The 27,889-nt window shown below is 38.2% G+C and overlaps 1 protein-coding gene across 6 annotated transcripts in view; it reads right to left on the bottom strand.

The window, feature by feature from the left end:
- The window catches only part of LOC127640411 (UPF0606 protein KIAA1549L-like), a 69,726-nt gene that overhangs the window by 16,541 nt on the left and 25,296 nt on the right, over nucleotides 1–27,889 (bottom strand). For 4 of the 6 annotated variants that reach the window (XM_052122950.1, XM_052122946.1, XM_052122945.1 and 1 more), the window contains exons 2-13: nucleotides 21,416–21,766; nucleotides 19,179–19,805; nucleotides 18,005–18,120; nucleotides 13,764–13,986; nucleotides 12,675–12,808; nucleotides 12,379–12,547; nucleotides 11,457–11,516; nucleotides 10,855–11,006; nucleotides 10,364–10,535; nucleotides 8,527–8,687; nucleotides 7,674–7,709; nucleotides 2,121–2,311 (exon numbers count right to left, since the gene is read on the bottom strand). In XM_052122950.1, the coding sequence (XP_051978910.1) occupies nucleotides 2,121–2,311; nucleotides 7,674–7,709; nucleotides 8,527–8,687; nucleotides 10,364–10,535; nucleotides 10,855–11,006; nucleotides 11,457–11,516; nucleotides 12,379–12,547; nucleotides 12,675–12,808; nucleotides 13,764–13,986; nucleotides 18,005–18,120; nucleotides 19,179–19,805; nucleotides 21,416–21,766 (2,392 nt within the window). Of the gene's footprint in view, nucleotides 1–2,120; nucleotides 2,312–7,673; nucleotides 7,710–8,526; nucleotides 8,688–10,363; nucleotides 10,536–10,854; nucleotides 11,007–11,456; nucleotides 11,517–12,378; nucleotides 12,548–12,674; nucleotides 12,809–13,763; nucleotides 13,987–18,004; nucleotides 18,121–19,178; nucleotides 19,806–21,232; nucleotides 21,315–21,415; nucleotides 21,767–27,889 lie in introns of those variants that run through there. The other 2 variants (XM_052122951.1, XM_052122949.1) reach the window with 2 other exon arrangements.

The following is a 27,889-nucleotide window of genomic DNA, read 5'->3' as shown; positions in this document are numbered from 1 at the left end:
AAAAAACATTTCAGAATTTCTGGCGGAACTTCATCTTTGGCTAAGATTAATCTCTAGCTAAGGCAATTAATCTGCCATTGGAGAGTATGTCACACTAAGCAATCAAACACAGCTGATTTTGTCCAATGAAAAAAAAAATGTACGTGTCCCAGCAAAATCTTGGCTAAAATTGTATTGTGTGCACCATGCTTTATGCTTAAATTCAACGCAAAACATTTAATCAGCTGTAGGTGAACATCACGCTAATCCATCAAAGACTGACAATTTTTGCCCTACGAATAAATAAATCTTTTACGATTCCCAAAATGTTTTTCAACAAAATCCTACAAGGTGCACTTTAGGATACGATTCAAATTCAAATTCTGATTTTTGGCAAAATACTTTTTTAGGATTTCTGAAATAAGCAACATAATCGCGGCCAACATTGCAGAACAGCGCACCAGGTTTTGAGTATGATTAATCGCAAAGGCAATTAATCTACCATCAGTGAACGTCACACTCGATCAAAGACTGCAGTTTTTTTGCACTAAGAAATATTTTACGGTTCCCCAAATTTGTCTCAGCACAATTGTGGGTAAATTTGTACAGTATGCCGGATATATGCTAAGATTAATCATAAAGGCAATTAATCAACCGTTGGTGCAGTCACATTTAGCGATCAAAGACTGATGATTATTTTATACTATTCCTGAAATTTATCTCAGCAAAATCATGGCCAAAATTACACAGTGTGCACTAGGCTTTAGGCTAGGATTCAGTGCGAAGGCAATCAAATGGCCTTTGGTGAATTTTGACACATTAAGCAATAAAAGACAAAATAAATCTTTTGTGATTCTCAGAATTTGCGTCAAGCAGCAAAATTGTGTGGCCAAATCATACGCCAGGTAGAGAGCAAAGGCAATTTGCACCAGGCAAGAAGTCTGCATGGGACTGTTTGTTTCATCCTGCTCATGCCCACTCCCGCAGGTTTCTATCCCGCACCCGAACGCTCCCGCTGAATTTTACTCCATGTTCTCCCGCTCTCTACCTGCAGTGATTTTCTTCCAACAAAAAGCCATACAAATAGACAACAAGTGAATATAAAGAATGTTTTATTTTTCTGTTATTGCTATTTTCAGATAACGTGTGATTATGACGCCAATTTGCCAATTTGAAATTGTTTTCTTAACACTAAATTTACCATTTACATCCCCCGTTGACTACCTGCCTGCTCTAAATATTGGATAATTTAATGCACAAGCTGTGTGCATATTTATTTTACGCTATTAAAAAAATAACAATTATTGTTTTTTCGTTTTTTTTGTTCTTGCATTCATTCATTAATCAAATTTAAAAAAAGAGATCCGCATAGGATTTTTTCAGGCTAGTCTCTGACCACCTGCTCCAGTCACATCTCATGGAAGTACTATCCACTCATCCTTCAACTCAGAAATTTAATTTATTCCCATGTCGCAAGAAATCTAATCAGGTCCTGCGGATGTTCCACAGAATGCAGACCTCTATTTATGCTAGGATTCAATGCAAAGGCAATTAATTGACCACTAAGCAATCCAATACTGATGATTTTTGCCCTATGATGAAAAAAATGGTTTACTATTCTCAATTTTTTTCTCAAACAGCGAAATCACGACCAAAAGTCATCCAGTGTGCACCAGACATTACCTCTTATAACTTTACTTAAATAATAAAATGTTTAGATGTTGCAGGCACTGTATTTGTGTGCCATGGCTACCTTTCTTGATTTGGATTCTATCAAAATTTACAGGGAACAATTTTATGATCCTAAGCACACAGTGTACACTTTGTTCTTTCCTCCATATGGGTTCATTCTTTGCAGCGTCTTAAAGTCGAGAGCTAAATCCACTCAATGGTAATTATACATCATACTTGAGGTGTCATTGACTTTTCAGAGAAAAGAGATAAGAAATACAACTGAAACAGAACTCGCTGGTCATATCGGGTAGGTTTTAAAACATTTATAACGTACAGGCTTTGAAGACTCTAGTGTTCTATAAAGACTTGAGCGATATACCATGATACTAGCTTATTCCATTTGGTATATCTAAAAATATGCACACATAGTTCTTGGGCGCTATTTGTTCCATAATAAAAGTACTCACCTGAGATGCATCTCTGTCAACTGGGGTCTTTTTGAGGCAGTCCCATCTTGTAATGCCACTGATACCCTGTCCTGTGTGAGTGGGGCATCCCGTACGGGGAGGGACAGGACAAGTGTTTCCTTGGTGACAGTGAGAGCCTCCTCACCTGGCTGGCCCATGTGCTGCTTGGCATAGTCGAAACCCTGCACAGGCTAGATACAGTATAAAGGCAAATTATGTGAAGTGATTAAACAATACAGAAGATAGCAGAGGATTAGTTATACACGGGGTCCAAAATTAACATTTTGAGCACCAATCAATGCTGTTTTTCCCTTATAAGGAAAATATGGAATAGAAGGAAAAATTACTGGCAAACAAGGTAGGACAATTTTGTCACTCAAGTCATTATTGCATCCGTCTGCATTGTTTTTAAAAAGTTTTTCAAAGCAATCATGCGCTAGATGGACCTTTTTTTACCATTGCGCAGAATCTCACCTTTTTTTAGTGTCTCACGCAGGTGAGCCATAATTTTAAAATGCGGTGTCAAATAAAAAACCCACCAGCCATTAAAAGACTTGTCTCGAGACATCTGCGTTCTGTTCCATTCTTTGTGCGATATCTTATTTTTCAAGTTCAGTGCGAACGACCCCTAAGAATGTAAATTGGACTTGTTAGGAGACATGCGAGTCATGAAAGATGTTTTTTTTTTTAGACTGTCTTTGATTTGACTCACTCATGTCAGATAGGGTCAGACTGAATTTTTACTTGCATTTGGCTTTTCGCAAGTGCTTATTTTGGACCCTGGTTACACAATGCCCTGTGCAAGGTATATTCGGCGCATGGCACCCGGCATTTTATTTCAATCAGGAATGGAATACAGTGCAACCTAATTTATTGATTCACTGAAGGTTCTTCCAGTTGAACTATATTTCACAAAACCTGCATTTGATGCTTCAAGTTGCTATGGGATATTTAATATAGAAGAGCTATAAAGTCCCTCATTTAATGAATTATGGATCAATCTCTTGCAGAGAGGCAGAGTGCCTCTTGGATCGTGGAAACAGGTGTACAAATATGCCACAGGGCATCGCTGATGCGATGTAAATGTGAAAAATGTCAATACTCAGATGTGATTAATAATTCAAGGAGTTAGCACTTTGCACGTGCTGTTGTCACATTTACACATCAAATCAGCACACATCAGCACATTGACTGTGTGTGAGATACCTGCGGTTAAGATCAAGATGAGATGATGTGTTTGGACAGCTTTCTTTATTAAAAACCCCATGAAATAGCTTGATAAGCGCAGGATTTTTTTTCATGCTGACGTATTTCCTTTTGAAGCAGGAAGTTTGGATGAGGCATATTGAAGGCCCCCCCCCCCACCCCCACACACACACACGTTTTTCCATTTTTTTTAATAGCCGATTGTCTTTAGTTATACATCACAGCCATGAACCATGATTTGAATGTTGTATTCTATTTGTCTTTTTGCTAAACAAATTGGTAACACTTTAGAATACTGTATCTTACTTAATTCATAACTAATAAGGAATTACTGCAGAACTAATAGGCTATTCTTCATTAACACTTAAGTCACTACTATTAACTACTAAGGAAGATGTGTTAACTAATCAGTATGTAATAGCATTTTATAGTTGTGTTAAGTAACAATTAGCTAAGCAATAAATATTTAATTCAGTCATTCCTCCTGATGAACTACTTATAATTATCTACTAATTCAGCTTCAGGAGAAATAACTACTGAGTAACTACTAATGAACAGTCAATTAATTACCATTACAATAATATCATAACAATAAGCCATTTCAATATTCAGGTTGTGGCCCTTCCTTCCTTACGTCTAATGTTATTATTACTATGGAAATGCAATACGCATTTCGTGGAATTACTACACTCCCAAAATGAGTCATTACAGCGAATTTAGTAGTTTTGGCCTGTATGGTCAATTGCTTTGTGTGTGTGGTCTGTAACCAGAAATCAACAACGGAATGGAACCCCATCCCCACTATAAGTGACTAGCCAACTTACCTCAGGTAGGTTTATGATTTATATACAGTATAGTGTGTTTATCGCTTGTTTTCCTCAGCACATATCACATTACATTTGGGTAAATTATTCCTGTATGTAAGGCAATGACTGAGGGGAAGGGAACATGCAGGGAACCCATGATTAATTAATACAGAATTGCCACATAATTATGAGGGCGTTACGTACACCCTGGAACAGTATTCTAAAGTGAAAATACAGGGAACCCCATTAATGAACGATTATCTGGTAATTCTGTATTAAATAATCATGGGTTCCCTGTATTTTCACTTTAGAATACTGAATACTTCAGCAATTGACCATACAGGCCAAAACTACTAAATTCGCTGTAATGACTCATTTTGGGAGTGTAGTAATTCCACGAAATGCGTATTGCATTTCCATAGTAATAATAACATTAGAAGGAAGAAGAAAGGGCCACAACCTGAATATTGTAATGGCTAATCGTTATGATATTATTGTAATGGTAATTACTCGACTGTTCATTAGTAGTTACTCAGTAGTTATTTCTCCTGAAGCTGAATTAGTAGATAATTATAAGTAGTTCATCAGGAGGAATGACTGAATTAAATATTTATTGCTTAGCTAATTGTTACTTAACACAACTATAAAATGCTATTACATACTGATTAGTTAACACATCTTCCTTAGTAGTTAATAGTAGTGACTTAAGTGTTAATGAAGAATAGCCTATTAGTTCTGCAGTAATTCCTTATTAGTTATGAATTAAGTAAGATACAGTATTCTAAAGTGTTACCAACAAATTTGCATGTCAGAGTTTGCAAAACTTTAACTTTCCGTGAGACAATGCTTCTTCGCCTCATAAACGTACTTTCCACTCTACCTCTGTCGTATTAAGTTAAATAACTTAAAAAATTTGTCAAGGGACACCTCTATTCTGTTCCATTTGTTTTTCTTTTTTGACACAAGAATGCATTCAGTCTTAACTGCCCCTAAGAATGTCCTTCCAGTTGCAGCATGGGTTCTATATTGGACATTGACCTTGAATTATGTCAAGCCCCAGTCATATATAATTCACATGTGCTCAGCTGAACTATTATTCATTTGTGCTCCCTCCAATTGTATTTCATGAGAGAAGCCTGAGCCTTTCATTGCCTGATCGGGTCGTGACAGTCCATGGGACCTTTATATAAATCTTAGTTTAATCCAAGCTCAATATAATTTAAGCGTAGAGTCCCGTTTGTAAGTCTTGCACAGGATGTGAACTGATCTTCCTTATACATGCATGTATCATTGTGCAAACGAGCTGGGAAAAACACATAAGGAATGAACAAAATCGACATGTTGAAGCAAAAACACACAAGCAAACATACATGCAATTGATCCAAGATATGAGGCTGTCTGAGGATGACTAATCATCAGGGTGCTGGTCTCTGCAGTTTCATTTTCCTTTTCCGACTGATAGCTAACTCTCATTCTGTACTCATTCTCATTGGTTGTACAAACACAAAGTATTGCCCAAAACTTACACCATTGGTTGAGCCAGTCTTGCTGTCGGGCTGGATAGGCAGTTCCAAAAAATGTTATTTGTAATGTGAGAACCAAAATATATTGGTTTGCTATGGAAGCCAGGTCCCACCATGGGACTAGGGAAATGAAAAAGGTCATTCTGATTTTGCATTTTATAATTCTTTAACAATTCAGCAACTGCATTTCTTGTAATTGCGTTTTACCGGTATATGTCGTATTTGTAAGAAAAATGGCAAAAGATAGCAACCGTGCCCACCCCCTTTTTCAGCTACCCTGTTTCCGGAAGTATTTCTCCTATTCATTTTTACATAGACTTTTCATAAAAGTATTCATAAAAGTGTTGTAAGCCATGAAACAAACCAAGCAGCTCTGAGGTGAATCAGCATTACAAACTTTGATTTGAAGCAAAAAAGCATTTGAAAATCGGACAAAAATACAAAAGGTACAAGTGTGTACTTGCCGTCTTTCCTGAATAAATGAACTACAATCCCATGATGCTCTTAGAATGTCGCAATCAAATTAAAAATGGTGGAAATACATAAAACAACATGAAGTTGTTGATTAGAAGTGTCGAATCAGTATTATTTAAATATATTGCAAAATGTTCAGATATACTGCATTTAAAACGATTGTGTCAAGGGAGTGGGCAGTCACTACTTGGCTTGTTGGTGGGCTTTGTTGGAAGCAATTCTCTGATTGGTGAATCTTTCTCTGGTAGATCAAGGGTTGTGACGTTTTTCACCAAGAATTCTGCTATTAAATTATGCTGACAAATGGCTTGAACAGAAGCATTAACCATTGATAAATGACTTCAGAGCTCATGGTAAAGCTGTCTTTAAAGGATTAAAAAAGTTGTTGGTAAAAAATGTATTCACCAATGGGGAAAAAAAAAACATCCAGAACCTGACTGTTGCACTCTATTGTGAAAATAAAGTCACTATTGCAAGTTTATACTGCATTTCGCAATTACTACTTTATATCTCGCAACTTTATATAAACTTGCAATTTATGAGATCTGCAAAAAATAAAGTTGCATTTGTGAGTTTTAAAGTCACAATTGTTTTTTTTTTTTTCATTGAGGGATCGAGGCACCATAGTTTGCATCCTAGATAAACTTGTAATAGTAAGTTTTCCTTTGAGGTACAAGATGTTTTATTTAGTAGACATTTTGCACTATATGTCTTTGATAATCATGCAAGTCACCTACATCCGTGAGGGTCAGCCTATAGCTCTTAATATTCGAAAATGAAACAACAGTATGTAATGTTGATGTTCCAAATTAAGTTACCATCCAACCGGCAAGTAACATTTTGTTTCCTTACAATAGTCTATTTCTTTTATCTTTGCATTTGATGCTTGTCAAGAGTTCATTTTCGACTCTGCATACACTTGCTCTAATTCCCTAACAAGGGTAGACCTTCCATGAAACCGTAACGCTTAACACACTGATCTGCAAATTAACGTGCAGAAGCAGAATCATGTTTCTTAATAGGGAATGTTTTCAGATCAGAGAACACGGCTAAGAGGGAGTACGATCAAAGAGAAGATTATCATAATTACAATTGATTTGCATATTCTATTATTCCATTAGCTTTAACAACACAGTTACATTAAAGGTCAATCTGAGATCAGAAAGTAAGATATGAAATGTTTAAGCTTTGCTATAAATACATCTACCTACATAAGCACATGAACGCACGCAGTAAATCCTGTACACCATCCTGCAGGGTAGTTTAATGTATCCCATTTAGATTAAAAGACTTGGTAATCTATTTCATCTTCACCAATTATGCATATATGTAACCTTGGCATATCGCTCCGCTTGGGGTGGCCTAATTTCTGCACATGCATATCCACTGTACGTGAAAGCCTCATAATCCAATCACAACAAAGAAATCATTATTACAGTAATACACCAGTAGATTTTGATTTCTCACAAGTACAATCAACAAATATGATGTCCACACTACAGACATGCAGTCAAGCACCACGCACAAGCTATAGCCAGAAATACCTGGTGGTGGTAACTTCCATCTCTTCGATATGAAGCCTGGATAGGAAAAGTAGTGAAGACACAATTGGAGGGATTTTTTGGGGACATGATTGTGAAATGTGTCATTCAATGGTTTTAACATATAGTGACGTTCATGTGCGGTGACATTACAAAGTGAATAAGGAGCAGTGCACCATTTCAAAAGTTTATGACCAGCATCAGATTCAGATATAAATGAAATAATATAAGATTCCACATACTGTATATACAGTATATAGCCAATAAAGTTGTGTTTTTAAAGGAATAGTTCATACAATAATGAAAATTCTCTCATTTTTTACTCTTACTCACATGTCTTTCAAACCCTGTATGAATTTGTCTTTCGTGGAACAAAAAAAATTGCTATTTATAGCAGAATGTCCAAACTGCTCTTTCCCATTCAATGAAAGTGACAGATGACCATGATTGTGAAACAAGATTTTCAAAGGAAGATTTTCAGTGAATAACAAGGTAAATTTTAGTTTGTTAATCAAACAAAGAAATCATATGGCTTTAGAAGACTTGGAACACAGTGCATCATTCATATTAACTACTTTTATTATGCTTTTATGATGCTTATTTGTCCTTTTTGGAGCTTGATATTCCCTGGTCAACATTCACTTTCATTCTTTGAAAGAGAGCAGCATGAACATTCTTCAAAACTTCTTTCACGATAAAAAGAAGTCATATGGGACTGGAACAATATAAAGGATGCTTAAATGATGACAGAATTCTCCTTTGTGGGAGAGTTTTTTTAATGCATGTATTAATATGACGCTGACATAAATGGTATTGTTGTGACAAGACAGTGATGAAGTGCTTTGAAGAGTCATACCTTGGTGCGAGGATGGAAATTGCGAAAAGCACTGGTCTTGAAGACAGAACGGTTTCTTCTGCATATGACAGCTACCGCTATGATTACCACAGCCATCACTAGCGATACGGGTATCAGGACTGCCAGTATCCAGTAGTTACTAGGCAGACTCTTTACCACCGCTGTACACACACACATAAACAAACATCTAAACCCATTCACAATGTTTGCACATGATTTCCACCAATTGCATCTCCAACACACAGTTACAGTAATCCAAGCTCCCTCTGTCTCCTACTGTCTGTGGTGAGCTCCTAATGAGCTGAATCTGTCTTTCAGCTCTAGCTCTTGTCTGGGAGATTAAACCCCCACTGTTGCCTCTGATTGTGTTTTATTCATACAAAACTGGGGCTTTGCTCTTCACCGCCAGAAAAACTGGGCTCAGCGCCCCAGTCGAGAGCTAAGTAAACTTGTGTAAAATCTCTAGTGTCAAACCCTTTGAGGTTTTTACTAGTTTGGAATGGGATAGACTTCATTTAGAAAATTAATCAGCAATATCGTGTTGTATCAGCCACTAAATTTTCCCCTAAAGTGTAATTTTCATTCATTACAGAGTAAGAGGGAGGGGGAGTTTCACTGATAATGTATAACATTTCTGAGTGTTAATTAAAGTGTTTTTAATCGACATTTAATCAACAATTAAGCTTAACTTGTATTGAACTGGATATTGGATATTCCTTTAAAGGTATAGTTCACCCAAAAATGTTTATAATCTCATCAGTTACTCACCCTCTAGCTATCCCAGATGTGTATGACTTTCCTTCTTCTGCAGAACACAAACACAGATTTTTAGAAGAATATCTCAGCTCTATAATGCAAGTGAATTGTGGTAAAGTCTTTGAAGCCCCATAAAGGAGATAAAGTCAGCATAAAGGTAATCCATAAGACTCCAGTGGTTTAATCAATGTCTCTTGAAGTGATCTAGTTGGTTTTGGGTGAGCACAAACCAAAATAGAACTCCTTTTTCACTGTACATCTTGGCATTGCAGTCTCTAGGCACTACCATGATTCCAAGCTCGACTGCACTTCCTAGTTGTTGACAAATGCGCAGACCGCTAGAGGGCGCTATAGGAAGTGTAATCTAGCTTGAAAACACGATCGCCAAAAGAATGCTGTCAAGATGTACAGTGAAAAAGGACATTTTGGTCTGTTCTCACCTAAAACCAACTGGATCGCTTCAGAAGACACTGATTAAACCACTGGAGTATGATGGATAATCTTTATGCTGACTGGATCTGCATATTGGACCTTCTGAGTTCTGGCTAACATTCACTTGCATTGTCTGGACCTACAGAGTGGAAATATTCTTCTAAAAATCTTTGTTTGCGTTCTGCAGAAGAAAGAAAGTCAAGCACATCTGGAATGGCATGAGGGTGAGTAAATGATGAGAGACTAATCATTTTGGAGTGAACTATCTCTTTAAGGAGTTGTGGGTGGTTGCCAGATTGTTGCTATATGGTTGTTAAGGTGTTCAGAGTGGTTACTATGTGCATTTCTATTATGTGTTGGGTGGTTGCTAGGTGATTGCTTATTGTCCCAAGTCTATATTGTATTCTTGTCCCTAGTTATGGCTCAGGTCACTCTTTAGGAAATGTAAGCCTTTGGGATTTTTTTGCATATTTTATTATCTGGTATGAGTACATTTTAAGACAGTATACTTGTAAAAGTAATAACACACCTCTCCTCAATTAACCATATGATTTGAGGTATAATTTATGTCCATTGAACAATGGTACAGGACAAAGTGCATCCTAAAAGAAACTGGGTTCAACATTGATCAAATTAAATGTATACATACCTTCTGCCTGAATTTGGACAAAGTAGCCCAGAGTGAGAGCCATAGTTTGAGAGTCCACCATATTGAGGGTTTTAGCCGCAGAGGTGCCAGTAATTGGAGAACCATCTATCTGCACATAGTAGGTCATTTCAGCTGGGTTCTTGGGCCCAGGCAGTCGCCGTATACTGACCATCTGTATAAAGAAGTCAATGAATAAATTTTCCATCAAAAATGTCTGCTCCCAAAAGACTATGTTTGATGTTTTTCCAAGAACTCCAGCACTAATTATAGAGACAGTGTTTTTTCCACTGAACATTTTAGACTATATATATATATATATAAATGACCTCTGTTATGATTGACTAGCGTCTTTATGGAGAAATGAGTAGCATTATCCTTGCCAAGTTGTTGAATACTAAAAAGGCTTTGATTTATCTGTGGATAAATGGGTGAATAGCTGGATAGATCTATCAAATTTTAGAACCAATTGTTAATGTTCCCAAATCCCATACCTGTACAGTGTATTCGTCTACAGTTGTGGCTCTCCTGAAACGAAGACCGTGACGACTGGCAACCAGAAAGAGCTCAACCAGCCGCTGCTCCATTAGACTAGCAAAGCTCTGATAACTCCCCTCAAGAGAAGAGCTGTCAACGTCCTGAATTACTGGAGACAGAGGGAGCAAGAGAGAAAGATGACAAAGAGAACTTACCTTTCTCATGCTTAAAATCTAAAACTGCAATTACTGCAGAATTGGCTATGCTGTAGAGGACTCTTACTCCTGACAGTGATAAAATGGGGAGAACAGAAAAAAGAAAGGTAAGGGAGGGAGGGGGAAGGGGGTGTGGTGGGGTGGGTGGGTACACTAAGGCAACGGAGAGAACATTAAGAGCGAGAACTCGTACTTAAAGCTAGAAATAGCTTTTATTCCTCAATGCTCTAATCTAATGTGATCTTTCCAAATAAGTTAATGGGGGCAGCTAAATCATACATCAATAGTTCTCCTCAAGGAAAAAGTCTCTGTGTTTAAAAGAAGGGGAAACAAATATCACATTACACATCCTGTTAAATATCTGTCTAGGTGCTGTTTAGCAGCTGAACTGTTGAAGTAATTACCTGTGATTACCCAGTAATCTCTGGTTGCTACTGAAGTGTTGAGATTGTGGTACTCTAGAGCTGTGAGAAAAGAATGGTGAAGATAGTGAGGACGTTTACTAGAAGACAGAAATTGTGGACTATTTTGGTTCTGTTTCATAAAAAATAAATCAATCAATCAAACAACAGCTGAATGATTTAATGCATACATTTTTTTTTATCAACATCAAGATCTTAGGTAAAATGTAAAAGTAGTGAATTTGAATGTACAAGTAGGCATATTTAATGATTCTGGTTCAGAGTACATAAATGTAGTACTTTTGTGAAAAAATATGGCAGATGCTATTTGCACCCTGGTGCAAATAATGGTATATGCCATTTACACCCCAGTACAAATAGTGTCAGATACTATTTGCACCCATATTTAAATACTAACATACAGTATGGGCATCACTGCAGTGCGTTATTGTGTTTATTTAGAGTCCCACAGACACTATATTAACCCCTACCCCTACCTCCGTATGTGGTTTTTGTAATCCGATTAAAAAAAAAAAGATGTTTTACACTTCGTTTACACCTGTATTTAATGCATTTTAACCACTTGTGAACGGACCACCCAAAACACATCTTAAAACCAGGTGTAAACAGGGTGTAACTGCTTTGTAAGATTACACCTGACACTGTTGAAAAGTACAAATATTCCATGTGCCCCCTCAATTAATATGGTCCGGGAACTGTATGTGTAATAATTACAAAAGAATTTGCAAAGTGCTGTTTAAATTAGCTTTAGATTTAGAATAGCATAACACACCGAAAGACATTTTACCTTTCCAAAGGCCTGAAGGCCAATGCCTCAAGGCAAACATAAACACAAGGATTCAAACAGAATTAAACATGAACTCATGAACTCAAAATCAAGCAGTAAACACAAGCTGGAACTTACGCTCCGCAATGATCAGAGGGGGGAAGAATAGAAAGTAGCCCACCAGCTCAGCAGTTAACTGGTTAAGCAGACCACTGGACACTGTACCGTTCAAAGGAGTGCTACCATTCCACACTATATACACCAGTGTCACTGCCAAAGAATTTCCTGTTTGATATGCATTCAGGATCTGTCCAAAAACAAAACAAACGATAAATCACCCCCAAAAAAAAAAGTTCTCAAAGGGATGTGTTTTCAGTCCTCTGAAGATAAGTAATTTATACAATTTTGTTTTCAAGTTCAATTGAAAAAACTACCTCAACTGAAAGAGCCCCATAAGAGTCCTCAATTTTTTCCAATGCCTCGGTAAACACATTTTCCAACCGTTGCTCCATCATTTGGATGAAACCACAAGACCTGATGTCATCTGTTGGCCCGACAAACCTAAGAACTATGTAGGAACAAAGACAACTGTTAATCAAAAACAGATTTCACACATCAAGTTCTAGCTGAGTAAAATGCAATTAAACAAACAAAGTCTTTTAGTACTTAATGGATTGAGACTGGCTAAGTTGACATGTTAATGTTATGTGAAAAAGGGTTATCAGATTTAACTTGCTGTCTGTTATACAGGGGCAAACGCATAAAAGTAGATACAAGCTCAATGTTCAGTCCACTTGAGAGAAATAATCTATTTTGCATTTTACTAATTTAATACCATTTTTACAATACAAATTATATTCTCATTTTAGTGAAAAGTTGAGAATTCAAAATTTTACAATAACTTTATTATTTGGAATGTCGCATGTGAATGTCATGCATGCACTCGAGCTGACAATGGACTCCACAGGTTTGTTCACAACCTGATGATCCATGTTATCCTGCATGATTTGAGAAAGTTACAAAAGAGCATCTTGTGTGATTAGATGGAAAGACGAAAACTTGACCTTTTTTAAAAAGGAGTTAACATGATCAATGGCAAAATTTGCCTCTTTGATTAGTGACAGTGCAGAATCTTCAATATTTCGTATTCTTTTTACGTCATTATGCTTCATTCTTTTACGCATTTTAAACGTTCAAAAACTTTCTGGGTTCTTTTGCAGGTTTAAATAAACATTTTAAATGTAGACTTTCAATATGGACTTTTGGGCCCCAATGTATCAATGTAAATATGAAACAAAAATAGGGAGTTGTGGTGGCCGAAGATGCCCGATTGTCAGAAGTGAGGTATTATACTCAATATGTAGAATGCAACATTTACAGTATATACTCTAAGGATTGTGACTGGTAGGATTATATAGCCACACTTTCCTAAGGATCTCCATTTTGCATATAAAAAATTATCAAATGAGTAACATTTCCAGACAGATATTAGACCAGCTTCTGTATTTTGGAAAAATTCTCACCTGTTTTGAGTTGCAGGTGGATGCCGAGGCTGGGAAGCCAATGGGCCACTGGACTGGGGACTGCCAATATGGCAGGCACATACACTCTGATGTCATCCAATAGCTTGTCAAACCCATAGGACGTTATGGTGTCCATCACAACAGAAGCTACAATAACGGTCTTCCCTCTCATGACATAATAACCCACGGTCACATTTGAAGGGGTGCAGATATCTCTTTCCAACTAGAGAGATCACAGTTGTAGAATGAAGTGAAGTGAATGTAATGAATTTTAAAAACACAAACATACAAATCACTAGTACAATTGCTGATTTAGATTTTATAATTTTTTTTTTATTATTTATTTTTTTTTAAGTATTTTTTGCTCTATTACTGATATCAAAACACTTTTACTTAAAAAAACTAAATATTTTAACACTTGTATTACAGACCCACCTACATATATACACTTTTTCCTATATCATTAGCTTACTTAATAGCTCACCTGAAAAGGCATTGGACTTTAGGCTCGACAACCGCGGTTCAAGTCCAGCCAAAGACACACGAATGTGAAAGTTGCTTAGAAGCGACACAAAATGACATGGTTGCTTCAGTTAATGTGTGTTTTCTTTTTTTTCGAATTTGCATTTTAATACACTATCGTTTAGGGTTCAGTGTAGGTTAAAGGTAAGGATGTCTGTTTTGTTAAACTCTCATTTATTGGTTAGATTTAGGGTAAAGTTTTAGGTTAGGGAGGTACAAAACCTCCATCTAAAATTCACCTTAAAAACCTTGTCTGATTACAACCTTGTCTGGTTTTGGCGACCCCCGCTGGACATTTCACTTGAAAACTGCAGCCAAACATGTAATGAAGCAAGTAATTTCAGTTTTGCAAAAACGTTGCAATGCTCACGTAAATTTCATGAGACCAGGCTAAACCATACAGTTTGCCAACCACAGTTTGGAACACATTTGAACAGTACAGTATTTATACAGTTTAAGTAATGCTCACTATCACTGAAATGGCAGACTGATCATACTGAAATCAAAGTGTGCTGCATTTTGCATTTAGGCTATAGCTTATTGCTTTTAAAAGTACGGTGAAAGGGTCCCACTGAAAAATAATAATTGGCAATCAGATTGATATCGCCCAGTCACAAATGTAAAATATTGTTTATCATCTCAAATTTCCAGTGGAGTAAAAAGTTACATTTTAGAGCGAAATTGCAACCTTCGAGTTACACTCCCCATCAACAGATGTACTAAGTATTTACATCAGCGAACAGAAGCGGTGACTGTTACACACTTTCGTCAAAGCAAAATGTTGGGTTTCACTAAAGTACACTCAGTATGCAGCAGGTGTAAACAGGTCTGTATACTTTGTGGGCTTTTTATATGCCTCTCTGAATTTGTATGAACGGTTCGTTTTATTACTGATTCCTGTGCTGATTTCAAATTGCTATATTTGCACAAATACTCTTACAGACTTTGATTATTGTTAAGTGCTTGAGGTGCACTTTAATACAAATCCCACACTAATACATTTCATCATATTGAGCAAAGCTGGTTGTCAATCTCTCTCTCTGTGTGTGTTTCTTTCTCTACTCCCTCTCTTTGCTTCCACATAACTTTTTACAAAAAAAAAAAAGAAAAAAAAGAAAAACTTGCAGCTGAGCTTGCCAGAATAATTATGCAAACAATACAGTAAAAATGTAAACAACTTTACAAAAAAATTTGCTTTTCACCTTAAAATGTATTGTTAATCACCGTGGTAATTACGGAAGGGCACATGATGACATGAAGTTCCTCAATGGAGCAATGACCCATAAACATGTAGAGACAGTGTGCTCAGTGTCACTCACACAAACACCATCAGGGCAACACATGTGAAATTAAAATTAAGCAATAAACATTAAGTAAACCTACATCAAATATAAAACACAACACCCCAAAGTACACAAATGATATTAAAAATAAGAAGAAACTATTCCAATAAAATAGAATGACATTTAATGGGTCATGCAGGGAATTCTGGGAACGATTATTGTTTTTAACCGTAATTATAACAATAATTTACCTTTTATATTTACATGTTCACATCAACTGTCAGAATGGGGAAAAATGTGATCTCAGTGATTTGGACTGTGGCATGGTTGTTGGTGCCAGATGTGCAAGTTTGATTTTTTCTGTAACTGCTGATCTCCTGGGATTTTCACACACACAACAGTCTCTAGAATTTACTCTGAATGGTGCAAAAAACAAAAAACATCCAGTGAGTGGTAGTTCAGTGGATGGAAACGCCTTGTTGATGAGAGAGGTCAACAGAGAATTGCCAGTCTGGTTGAAACTGACAAAGTCTACAGTAACTCAGATAACCACTCTGTACAATTGTGTTGAGAAGATTACAATTTCTGAATGCTATTTTGAGATGCGGGTTGGCGATGTTTTGGTGGCAAAAGGGGGACCTACACAATATTAGGCAGGTGGTTTTAATGTTGTGGCTCGGTGTAAGTCTAAATTAATAACTCGGAAAGTGACCAAATTTTGCATATACCATATTTTGCATAGAGATTCATCCCCACTATTTATTTTATTTTATTTTTACCTTATCCCATTCTTTCATTCCCCATTTCATTACTTATATTTCTTTAATTACCTCACCCTTTTTAATTTCTATACAAGGGTTCCAACATCATTTGGTCAGTGAATTTCCATGCCTTTTCCATGATGTGTCCAGTTTTTTGTGATTGTAAAGTTTTTTTTTTTTTTGTTCGTTTGTTTTTAAACTACACGATTTTTTAAGCTCTTTAGGCTCTTTTTTTTTTTTTTAAGAGATTACACTTGCAAAGAGCAATTTCTGTGCAATACTCACAATTCATAACAAACAACTAAAAATATTTATATTCACCACATACATTTCAATTACTTATTCAAGATTTAACTCATTTCAATGACTTTTCCAGTGTTGGAATATCACAATTTTAAAATGTTACATATGAATTCCCTGATATTTCCATGACCGTGAGAACCACATGGGCAATTTAGATACTGTAAGTACTGCATACGCTTTGGCAATGTGGCAATCGATGCCAATCATGCCAATAAAGCTTTGTTCACCATGACCCTCAATACATAATTGACACAGACGTTTTCTCTTCAAATGGTAATAACAAACTTTTACCAGTATAAATCACAATTAAATAGCCCTTTTATCATTCTTTTATCTTCACAGTCGAGAGAGCTCCCCTCCATGCATTGTCTATACTGTTGTTTCCCTGAAATTGATTCCTTATTTGCATTATATGAGACTCCAGGCACCAGTAAAGTGCTATTTATGGACAAGCTTTTCTGATGGACTGACAAGCAAATGCTCCCTGGGCTTAAAACTGAGTGTTTCATAACACAAACCATTCTTAAATGCTTAAAAATAGAGGAAAATATTCTGCCCAATCTTACCAATGAGCTGCATACTAAACATATACAGGAAACACTTCCCACTCAACCGCCCACTATATAGTCCTTTGTAAAACTACAATTCCCCTGATGCATTTATGATGAGATCTCTATTCCCAGAGGACAGTGTTCATAGCACTGTGGTTATCTCTTTGCTACAAAAGAGGTTACAGTATTGTAAATGTTGGACAGGCTAAACAAGCAAAAATTGTGTTCTCTGTGACTGAAGACATATTTTACTGCGTTTCCAATGGCAACAAACTAGCCTTATTTATTCTGATTATTTTCCATTCCTCATTTTCGTGGTTGTACTTAAAGTGGAACAGAAAGACAAGGGCTATGTTCCAAATATAATATTGTCATTTCTATTGATGCAGCATATTGTATGTACACTGTGTGCAAAATATAGGATTTGTTTGGTATACACATGGATTACTTACTGCCAAAAAGAGCAGAATACTGTATCCCACAAAATAATGTGTTTGACCTGCCACACATTTTTACACAAAATTGGATTGAAAATACAAAATAAAAGTTTTTAGTGCCAAGATTAAATGGTTAATTTGACGCCATGCACTCGTCAACTTAAACATGCAATGTGATGAAGACATGTGATAAGAATGTAGTATACCATTGTTTGAAATATTTATTCTGGAATAATGCATACATCTTCACTTACTATTTTTTTTATTTTTTATTATAGACACAATACAGTGTATACTGCACAGAATGCTGTAAGCAATAAGGTAGTATGCTATTCCAAATAGAGCCAATGTGTTCATTGCGGTTCATTGCACAAAGAAACAAACCTGAACACGGATGCTGCTGTCATTGAAAGCTCTCTGCAGGGCCTGGGTGAAACCTTTAGACAGGTTCGGTCTCATTCCAGCCTCTAGCCGATTTCGTCGCATCTGGATGGACAATACTGTTGAAAGAACGATAAAGCACATTTGTGAAAATCATGATTTTCAAAGCTTCTCAATGCAGTCCAGAACCAATAGGAGAAGGCTGTGCCTGCAAACATGCCTGTTTATAGTGCACATACTGTGTGTGTTGGTTTTACTGCAGTGCACATAATGTCATTGCAGGATTCCAGAGAGCAAGAGGAAATGACTGCAATTTGCTTAGTAAAGCCTTCTGCAACTTCAAGCCCAAGATATATGCATTAGTACCTTGGTTCTATTCAGATCAGCCAAGCACACTTTAAATGTAAAAAAAAATGGCTTTGTTGTACATGCAAATAAAAAAAGACACTGTAGGAAATGTTTTCTCCACTCTTTGATGTCAAAACACACAAGATATGTGCTCGCTGAATAAGCTGCCAAAATGACTGTGTTTTCTTGCAACGTAAAATCTGGGAAACGGGCAAAAATGTAGGCTTAAACCATTTGTGAACTTTCTTCAAAAAAAGAAACTTAACTTGAAGCCTTAAGCCCCAAGTATACTTCGGTCAGATGCGGACGTATAGACATACAGGACGTGATTGCGCAGAATGAGCATGCGCCTGGAATTATTTGCATTAATAAGTGGGTCCACAAGGTGGCAACACTCACCATTAAGCTTATGCTGTCATTAAGATACAATCATAATCACCGCTAAGCAACACAAGACAAAGGTTGAAACAACAACAGTGAATATGCACGTCAAGAGCCAGTGTGTGAGGAGGTCAGGAGATACCTGCAATAGTATAACTCGAGTCTGCGGGAACATAAAGACATCTTTATGGGTCTAGATTCCTGAAAAGAAATCGTAGCGTGTATGTGCCAATTTCCTGTGTATGCATGCACAGTCAAGTGAAGTTTACTTTGAAAGGCTAGCGTTCAACTGTATGCACATGCTAAGCATTCATGTCAAAACCGAAGTACACTTTGGGCTTACATTACCAGTGTAAAATTGTGAATGTGATTCAATGTTGTCCAGCTAACAGAATATATAGCAAATTACAGCCTGTAAACCAACTCACTGAATAAACAGAAGTCTTACCTGTTTTCAGCCATAACCGTTCAGTCACATTGCAGGACAAAGTACTATCAGTGGGTGGGGTGCTCAGTTCAGTCGTGGTGCTTCCAGAGGTAGATAAGGCGGTGGTTAGAAGAGGGGTTGATGTTGTGGTGGTCGCTAAAGTTGTTGTTGGTATTTTTGAGGTTGTTGGTGCTACTTTTGTGGTGGTGGTGGTGGTGGTGGTAGTTGTTGTTGTCGTTGTGGTTGTCGTAGACGTAGTCATTGTTGTTGGCAGTTCTGTCTTGGTTGTGGTGGTTTCGGCAACTGTTGTGGGCACCAACGTAGTCTCTACCTCTTTTGCCACAGTGGCTATAGTAGGCGGAGTCACAGTCATGGATGTCAGAGTTAAGGGCGTGACAGTTGTGGTGGTCACTGTGGTAAGTTGGAGACTGTTGCTGGTCACGGTGTGGGAGTTGTTGTGTGTCGAAGTGACAGATGAAGCGTTGTCAGCCCTTTCAGGAGAGGTGACATTAAATGGGAAAGTGGAAATGGAGACTGGACTTGTCACATTGTCAGTGATGGAGGCATCTATGTCTGCCAGAGACATGAAAGAGGAACCTAGGGCTGTGGGCAGGTCAGGGTTCCTGGGGAATTCACTGAGTGTATCGTCTGAAAGTAGAGAAGATTTCCGTAAGGCCATGGAGATTTTGAGATTATGCAAAGAGATCACAGTGAGATTGTAGCCACACATGAAGGCTTGCTGATGGTGAAGAATGAGATATAGGACATGTGGGAAAGGAAGATAGTGGCCTTCTGGGATTATTTGGAGGCAGGGCTTAAAGTCAACATGAAATCAAAATTGACCCTATTTACATTCTTGATGTACATTCTTGCTTGATGTTTCTAGTCTTATCAAACACAATTCATCAGTGCACATCATTCCAAGAAAATAAAATGTTTGTCTTCATAATATTTCATCAAAATGTAATAATTTGCTCCACCTCTGACACAATATTCCTTTTCGGCTGAAATCACTAATGCTACATTCCATTCAACTCGGAAATACTACTTGGAAAAGGAGTATGTATGTAATAACTCAACATGTAATTGTAAAGTTCAAAGTCGGGCAAGGAGGAGGCAGGAACCAGCTGAACAGTAAACATAAAGTCTTAATGTCACACTTAACTTAAAAACAAACATCAGCAAAGACAGACACACATGCAAAGCAGCCACGTGTGTTACTCGCTCTTGAACTGGCGCCTCCGGCTCCCCTTTATCTCGCTCTCCAGCCGATCAGCTGATTCAGCGCAGGCCATGCCCTTCTCCTCGTCACAGTAATAACTTGTTCCACCTCTGTCTTCCTTTTCGGATGACATCACTAATGCTGTGTTCCATTCAGTTTGGAAAGTCAGAATTTCAACCGTCCTACTTGAGGTCTCTGCATGCGTTTCTCAATCTGTGGCTGTTTTCAAACCGAGAGGGGCATTTTTTCAACTATCCAATGAAAGTAGGAAATCTCAATGTAGGCAAATCGTGTAAAACAATTGAAAAATGCCCAGCCTGGTATTTGAAAATGCACACTGATTGGGAAACGGCCATTTTTGTTCTACGGAGACAAAAGCCTAAAAAAGTAGTACTTTCTACATTGTGCTCCATCTCTGACATAACTTTCAATTTCGGCTGTTGTCATTAATACTTCATTCCATTCAAGTGCGTAAAATATGGTGCATTTTACTCTTTACTCTCTTGAAGTTTTACTCGGAAACTGCTAAAACTTCCTAGAATCATTTAGCTTCCACAATTTGGTCGTTGAAGTTTTGTTAACTTATACGTCATCTTTAGATTTTTGGGCAATGGAATGCTTTTATGTTTGGAGATTGGAGACAGTATATGGCCTCGTAGGTAGGGTAAATAATGTTAAATAACATCACATTCTAACATTTAGTGATTTAATCAATCCTGATGATTTCCTGTTTCACATGGAAATACATAACATAAGTAAAAATGTTTGTGAATGCCGTTTCATGTTGACTTTAAAATAATAATTTTAATAAAGACCAACACAATTAAGATGTAGCAACATACACAAAAATGACCTTGAAAATGATGATGATGATGATGATGAAGAAGAAGAAATGGTGAGGAAGGGATCACGACAAAATCAAGCCAGCAAAGTCCCTAAAAAGAAAAAGCCATCCCTTCAAATATATCACTTCTTGTTTTATTTAAAAGGCATGTGGTACACAACATTTATTCCACACAATATAGCCTAGTGGTACCTGAGCTAGTGGTCAAGACACTGTTGATTTTATGTGCTGGGGACACTGGCTTTGGCACTCTGACAGCCAGCTCCCCAGGGGACTTTTGATTGGTGCGATTGTCACTGTTGCTGGGTGGGGAGGACAGAGAATGCACCAGCTCCTCAGGCAGCGTCTCTGCAACCTTCAGGGTCTGTACTGAGGCAAACACAGGCTCTTCCCTTGTGCTCTCTGCCCCTGCTGGCAAGGATTGTAACTCCAAATTGAAATCTTCCTCTTCCAGCAGTGAAGAAGTGACTGTGGTGTTTGGGGCTCCAGTTGGATCTTGGGGAGGATTGGGGGTTTGTACTGATGCCTCAAGCCTTCCTTCATCTGAAGGTGAAAAAGAGAAATGTCATAGTGGATTTTTTTTAATGTTCAAATACTTGCTCATATTTCAGCTTAATATGCAGAGTCAACTAAGTTACCCAGGGGTAAATTATTCCCCTGAGAATCCCACCGTAAACACGGTGGTGATATTAAAACATTGCTCTGTGTGTTAGAAAATCGCAACCAGCCTACATAGCAACACTAGCTCATCCAACGGTGTGGGGAGGGACTATCTGTTTGTGTGACCAATGGCAGAGGGGTTGCGTGTTCGGGAAACCTATTTGGAAACAATAATTACTGATTGTTTGATCACTGTGACCAGCCCGACACAGCAACATTGCCTCAACCACTGCCGTGAGTTTGGGGTTCTTCATGTTTACAAAGGGACTAAAAACACAACTTTTTACAGAACTTAACCAAAAACAAGAACAAAGATATTTTCAATTGTTACAGAGTTAAAATGATATTTTTTAAATGCTGGTAACCAGTTTCATTCCAAGAATTTTTTCATGAAGCTAAAGACCACAGTAAATTTTTGGAACCACACCACTTCATGTTGCCAGAAAAAATTGTGCATGTGCTTTGATCCTGAAGATAACTGCTGCATCAAACATTTCTTTGCCTAATTGCCCATTGTGATGTGGCATTATGTGAAAGAAAAACTTTTTAAAAACTAAGAAAGTACAATTACTACATATGCAGTACATGCACGACTATTCCAGATACAAGGAAAACATATTTCTCAGTTGTTTCCAAACCTTTACTGAATTATTGTAAGATATGTTGCATTAATACAGATTTGATGCTGCCAGGTTTCGACTAAGAAGATCTGTAATTAAAATATACTCAACTGTTAATTAACTGTATGCTTGTTAAGATTTATATGCTGATAAATCCACCATACAGGGAAAAAAATATTGCATATGTTCACTTATTTTGAGGCAAGTGCATATTTTTGGGATGTTTTTGCGATGACTGACATCTTCTTTTGTCAGATCTGTCAACACTGCAATTGGTATTTCGCCCACACCTTAGCGCAGAGTACTGTCATTTTTAAAAGAAAGTTATTAACCGTTCTTTTATTTTGTTCTAACCAGTTACCATTTGGAAAGAACGCTGCGGAACTTCTGAACCAGAATGAAAAAAATACTGTTTTTGTTCAGAACGAACCGAAATGAAAAATATTACATTTTTAGTCCCTGTGTTTAAATATGTTTTAGATTCTAAACACCTGAAGGCACTAGAGACAGCAAAATTTTTATGCATGAAGCTTATGAAACTAATGACACAAGGTATTTGAGAGAAAAATGAAGGGATAATAAAGGGAATATTTTGAAAGGGGGAAAAAAACAGACAGAAAATATGAACGAGAGAGCTAGCACCACCCTTGCACATTTCTAATTTGGTCCTCCGGCTAAAGTATTTATGATTAATGTCCACAAGTCACTATATTGTATGACTCTGTCCATGTTATGGTCCCCAAGATAAAAATAAAGTAAAGGGCAGTAAATGTCAATTAATCATAATATTAATCATCTCAGAATGGCTCGCTAACAGTCATGGATGGCAATCGAGAGTATGGTGACTGTGATTTTCTTAACAAATCGTTAAGCAAGCTAACTAATTCAAAGTCATCCATGAAAGTAATATTATTATAGTGTGACTAAGCAAAGCTCTTAACTTGGCATTAAAGGGATAGAGAACTATTCAATTTCAAATTGCAATAATTGACTCTCTCATATTGATCCAAACCCGTATGACTTTCTTTCTTCTGTGGAACACAAAGAGAAATGTTGGCATAATGTTAGCTTCAGCCACCATTCGCTTTCATTTTTTCATTTCATTAATTAAATGGTGACTGAGGATCTGGAACACTTTTGCCTTTCACGGAAGACAGAAAGTCATACGTGTTTGGAACAACATAAGGGTGATAGACATTTCATAATTTTTTTGGTGAACTATCCCTTTAACCATACTTGTTAGTGTGTGTGCAGATTCTGTAACCGGTCACGTTGAATTCCTATCCTCCAACAGATAACCACCTGCTCAGACAGTTAGAACATATGGGATTGTCCTGATTAACAGTCAGCTAGAGAGAAGATGAGATCTCGTGTGAAAGGGCTCTGGATGAAGATCCAACCCAGCGTCCTAATGATTGCACTTCTCTGTACAAGATGGCAATGAGCTTTGAAATATCTAGACACTTAAGTATGCTCACTGCCACACCGAGAAGATTTATGTACCACATAATGCTTTCAGATACAGTCATGTGACTTGAGTCAGTGAGCTGAGCCAATCAAACTACTGTTAGGCACAGCAGAGTGAATTGATTGGAAGACATATCCTAGATGCCAAGACAGCTTCATCCATCATGGTCCCAAAGTACATGGCCTGGTCTCAAATGGGTCCCATAGCCACTGAATATTGTTCTATTTATGGGAGCTTTCTAATCAGTGACGTAAAGTACTTAACATCAAGGACATTTTCTGTAGCCAAGGCTTTGTCCTCTGTTAATATATATAACTGTATAACTGGAGATCAGCGGGCTAGAAAGGCATGGACTTTCACCATTGAGGACAGGTGGTGAGGGGGGCTGATGGGTAACAGGCCAAAACCTTTGAAGCCCATGAGGGAGTATGGGTAACTGAAGCATGGAGTCACACCATTCCAGCAGGACAGATCTGTGAATGTGGTCTATTCATAGGTTCCATCTGCTTTTGTTGCATCTTGTTGTTGCATTGGAAAATTAAAGCATTACATCTGTTTGTCATGAAGTAAAGAGGCTTCAAAAAGTGAAGCACAGTGTTTTCATTATGGAAAACTAAAATGGTAACTAAGATAATAACAATAATAATAATCATAACAATTAAAACTAAACAAAAAATTTGTCATGACTCCAATACTAACTAAAATAAAATGGCCACAAATGATTGTAGTTTTTGATACACAGTATAATATACAGTATTGTATAATTACAAATGTATGTATTCCATCAATAAATGTGTTGTCTTGAAAACGCATAGGCATATTGCATAGGCCTACATTACTTATACATATTAACAAATAATCTAATATATTATATGCAATTTCAAGACCATTTACAATTATTATTTGCATTGACTTGTAGAACACTTGCTTAAATGGTACTGTCTCTTTAAGAATGCTGGCGGTTCAGCGAGCATCAAAAAAGTGTTTCAGTTAAGTGCACATTCATGAGAGGGTTAATAATTTAGGACCTTAACTCAATAAAGGAAAGCTGTTTAAGCTGTTTACATGACCACACACACATTGTCGGATTAAGCATAATCAGTGTATGATAAACTAGTGCAAATAAACCCTGAGAAATTTAACACAGTTAAGTATATTTTAATGATGTCACTTAACTACTCATTTAAAATTTAGCAGCCTTAAAATACTAAAAAGAAATGTAAGAAGCTGCCTTCATTTTGTCACACCTTATAATTTTTGCATATATAAATTGAAATTCTATTTTTTTTTTTGCATATCCCAACTAAGTTGGGGTCAGAGCACAGGGTCAGCCATGATACAGTACCCCTGGAGCAGATAGGGTCAAGGGCCTTGCTCAAGGGCCCGACAGTGGCATCTTTGCAGTACGGGGGCTTGAACACCTGACCTTCTGGTCAGTAACCCAGAGCCTTAACCACTGAGCCACTACTGCCCATAAGCACATAAATAATAAAATAAAATACACATTTTAAAAAGACTTTATAATAACCCTGGTGCACTCAAATATGAATATTGTCTTGATAGAATAAAAAGAAATACTTGAACCTGTGCCACATTTCATATTCCCAACATCATAAATTATACAGCAAAGCAGATTAGGGCCTCTATGTGCTATAAAGCAGATTAAATGCTTTGGCGTGGAATGGGATGGCATCCAAACAAACACCCATCAACCCTCAGCAGAGAGCACTTTGACCCATTGAGTATAAAAAGTATCACACATGGATCTCACACAAGTCACTAATCTTTTCATTGTGTAAAAAGTGTATGATTAGTGTAATGTATGTATATGATGCTATGGCTCAAAAAAGCTTGACAATTTTTGCTGTGTGGAATTTTTTTTTAGGAAAATAAACGACTCGGTTACTAACGTAACCTCGGTTCCCTGAGAGGAGGGAACGAGTATTGCGTAAGTAGCTTACGCTATGGGAAAACTCCGTTTCTCGAGAAATATTGAAGTCTTTATGTAAAACGCATTGCAGCTGCACAGCAGACAGCAATGAGCGAGGCAGCTCTGTCATTGGCTGTGCTGCGGCAACTGCTCGAACCAATGACGGGGCGACTCTGAACGTGCGACCAATGGGCGCTACCGCGTTCAGCGGCTCAGAGCCCGCCGAAATTAGCATAGCCAGGTTATATAATGGGCACCCCATCATGCGAGTTCCTTTAGGTTCAATCGACTGAAGCGAACTGACCAAGCACAGGCACGGCAGCTTACGCAATACTCGTTCCCTCCTCTCAGGGAACCGAGATTACATTAGTAACCGAGTCGTTCCCTATCGAGAGGTCTCTCCTATTGCGTAAGTAGCTTACGCTATGGGAACACCCTGCAAAACGCTGTGCGTGCTGACTTCGCTCTATAAAGCCAGAGGCAGATGCCTGAGCCTTAAAGCAAAGTGATTATTCCACGAGCCGGCCAACGGCGAGCTATATAACGGGATAACAAAGGCAGAGCGCCTTTGCCCCAAGGTGGGGCGCTCATTGTACAAACACAAGCACATATCTTATGTACTGAGTTTTCTATGTACTGATATGCATAAAAAATCCTCTAAGTCAGTCAGAGACGGACCCTATAAGGGAGGATATAATGCTCAGCATATACATTCTCCAGTCCATTCTACAGTCAGGCTGATAGAATGTTGGAATGCATCTTTCTATGTACTGATATGCATAAAAAATCCTCTAAGTCGGTCAGAGACGGACCTTATAAGGGAGGAGATAATGCTCAGCACATACATACTCCAGTCCATTCTACAGTCAGGCTGATAGAATGTTGGAATGCAATGAGGGGACCTGTAGGTTATAAAACCTGATAAATGTCGAAGGCGAGGCCCAGCCCGCCGCCGCACAAATATCTTCAATGGGTATCCCACTCGACCAAGCCCACGAGGCGGCCATGCTCCTCGTAGAGTGAGCTCTGATGCCTAAGGGGCATTGAAGGCCCTTGGCTTCATAAGCTAGCACTATAGCATCCACTATCCAGCGCGATATCCTTTGCTTTGAGACTGCGAGACCTTTAGTGCGGCCGCCAAAGCATACGAATAATTGTTCCGTCTGTCTGAACAGGGCAGAACATTCCAAATATACTCTGAGCGCCCTGACCGGGCAGAGTAAATTAGCGTCGCTTTTGTCTGCTGGGGACGATAGCGCTGCCAGAGATATCACCTGTGCTGTGAAGGGTGTGGAGAGCACTTTAGGAATATACCCGTGCTTTGGCCTAAGGACAACTCTGCAGTCGTTAGGTCCAAATTCCAGGCAAGCAGCGCTTGATGACAGCGCATGCAGATCGCCCACTCTCTTGACTGAGGCGAGCACCAGCAAGAGCGCAGTTTTGAGCGAGAGCTGTTTAAGGTGCACGGTTCGGAGAGGTTCGAACGGGGCACTCGAGTGCGTCCAGGACCGTGGCTAGGTCCCAGATCGGCACCGAGGGGGGGCGAGGAGGGTTCATCCTCCTAGCGCCTCTTAGGAAACGAATGATTAGGTCGTTTTTCCCTAATGAACGTCCTTTATCGGGATTGTGTGACGCCGCTATGGCAGCCACATAGACTTTGAGCGTGGAGGGTGTGCGGCCCGCCTCCAGCAGCTCTTGCAAAAAGGCGAGTACACTTGGTATCTCGCACGATTTGGGGTTCAAGCTCTTGGTATCACACCAGTCACTGAACACTTTCCACTTTTGGGCATATAAGCGCCTCGTAGAGGGTGCTCGCGCCTCAGTGATGGTTCTCAAAACTCCACTGGGGAGGTTCTCTGGAACCCGTTGAGGGGCCATGCATGGAGGGCCCACAGATTGGGGCGGGGATGAAGAATCATCCCGTTGGCCTGCCTGAGGAGGTCTAGCCTCAACGGAATCGGCCATGGGGCAGATTGCATCATCTGCAT

The sequence above is a fragment of the Xyrauchen texanus genome, chromosome 49, assembly GCF_025860055.1.
Source record: "Xyrauchen texanus isolate HMW12.3.18 chromosome 49, RBS_HiC_50CHRs, whole genome shotgun sequence".
Taxonomy (NCBI): Eukaryota; Metazoa; Chordata; class Actinopteri; order Cypriniformes; family Catostomidae; genus Xyrauchen; species Xyrauchen texanus.
This window is presented reverse-complemented; position numbering and strand designations above follow the sequence as displayed.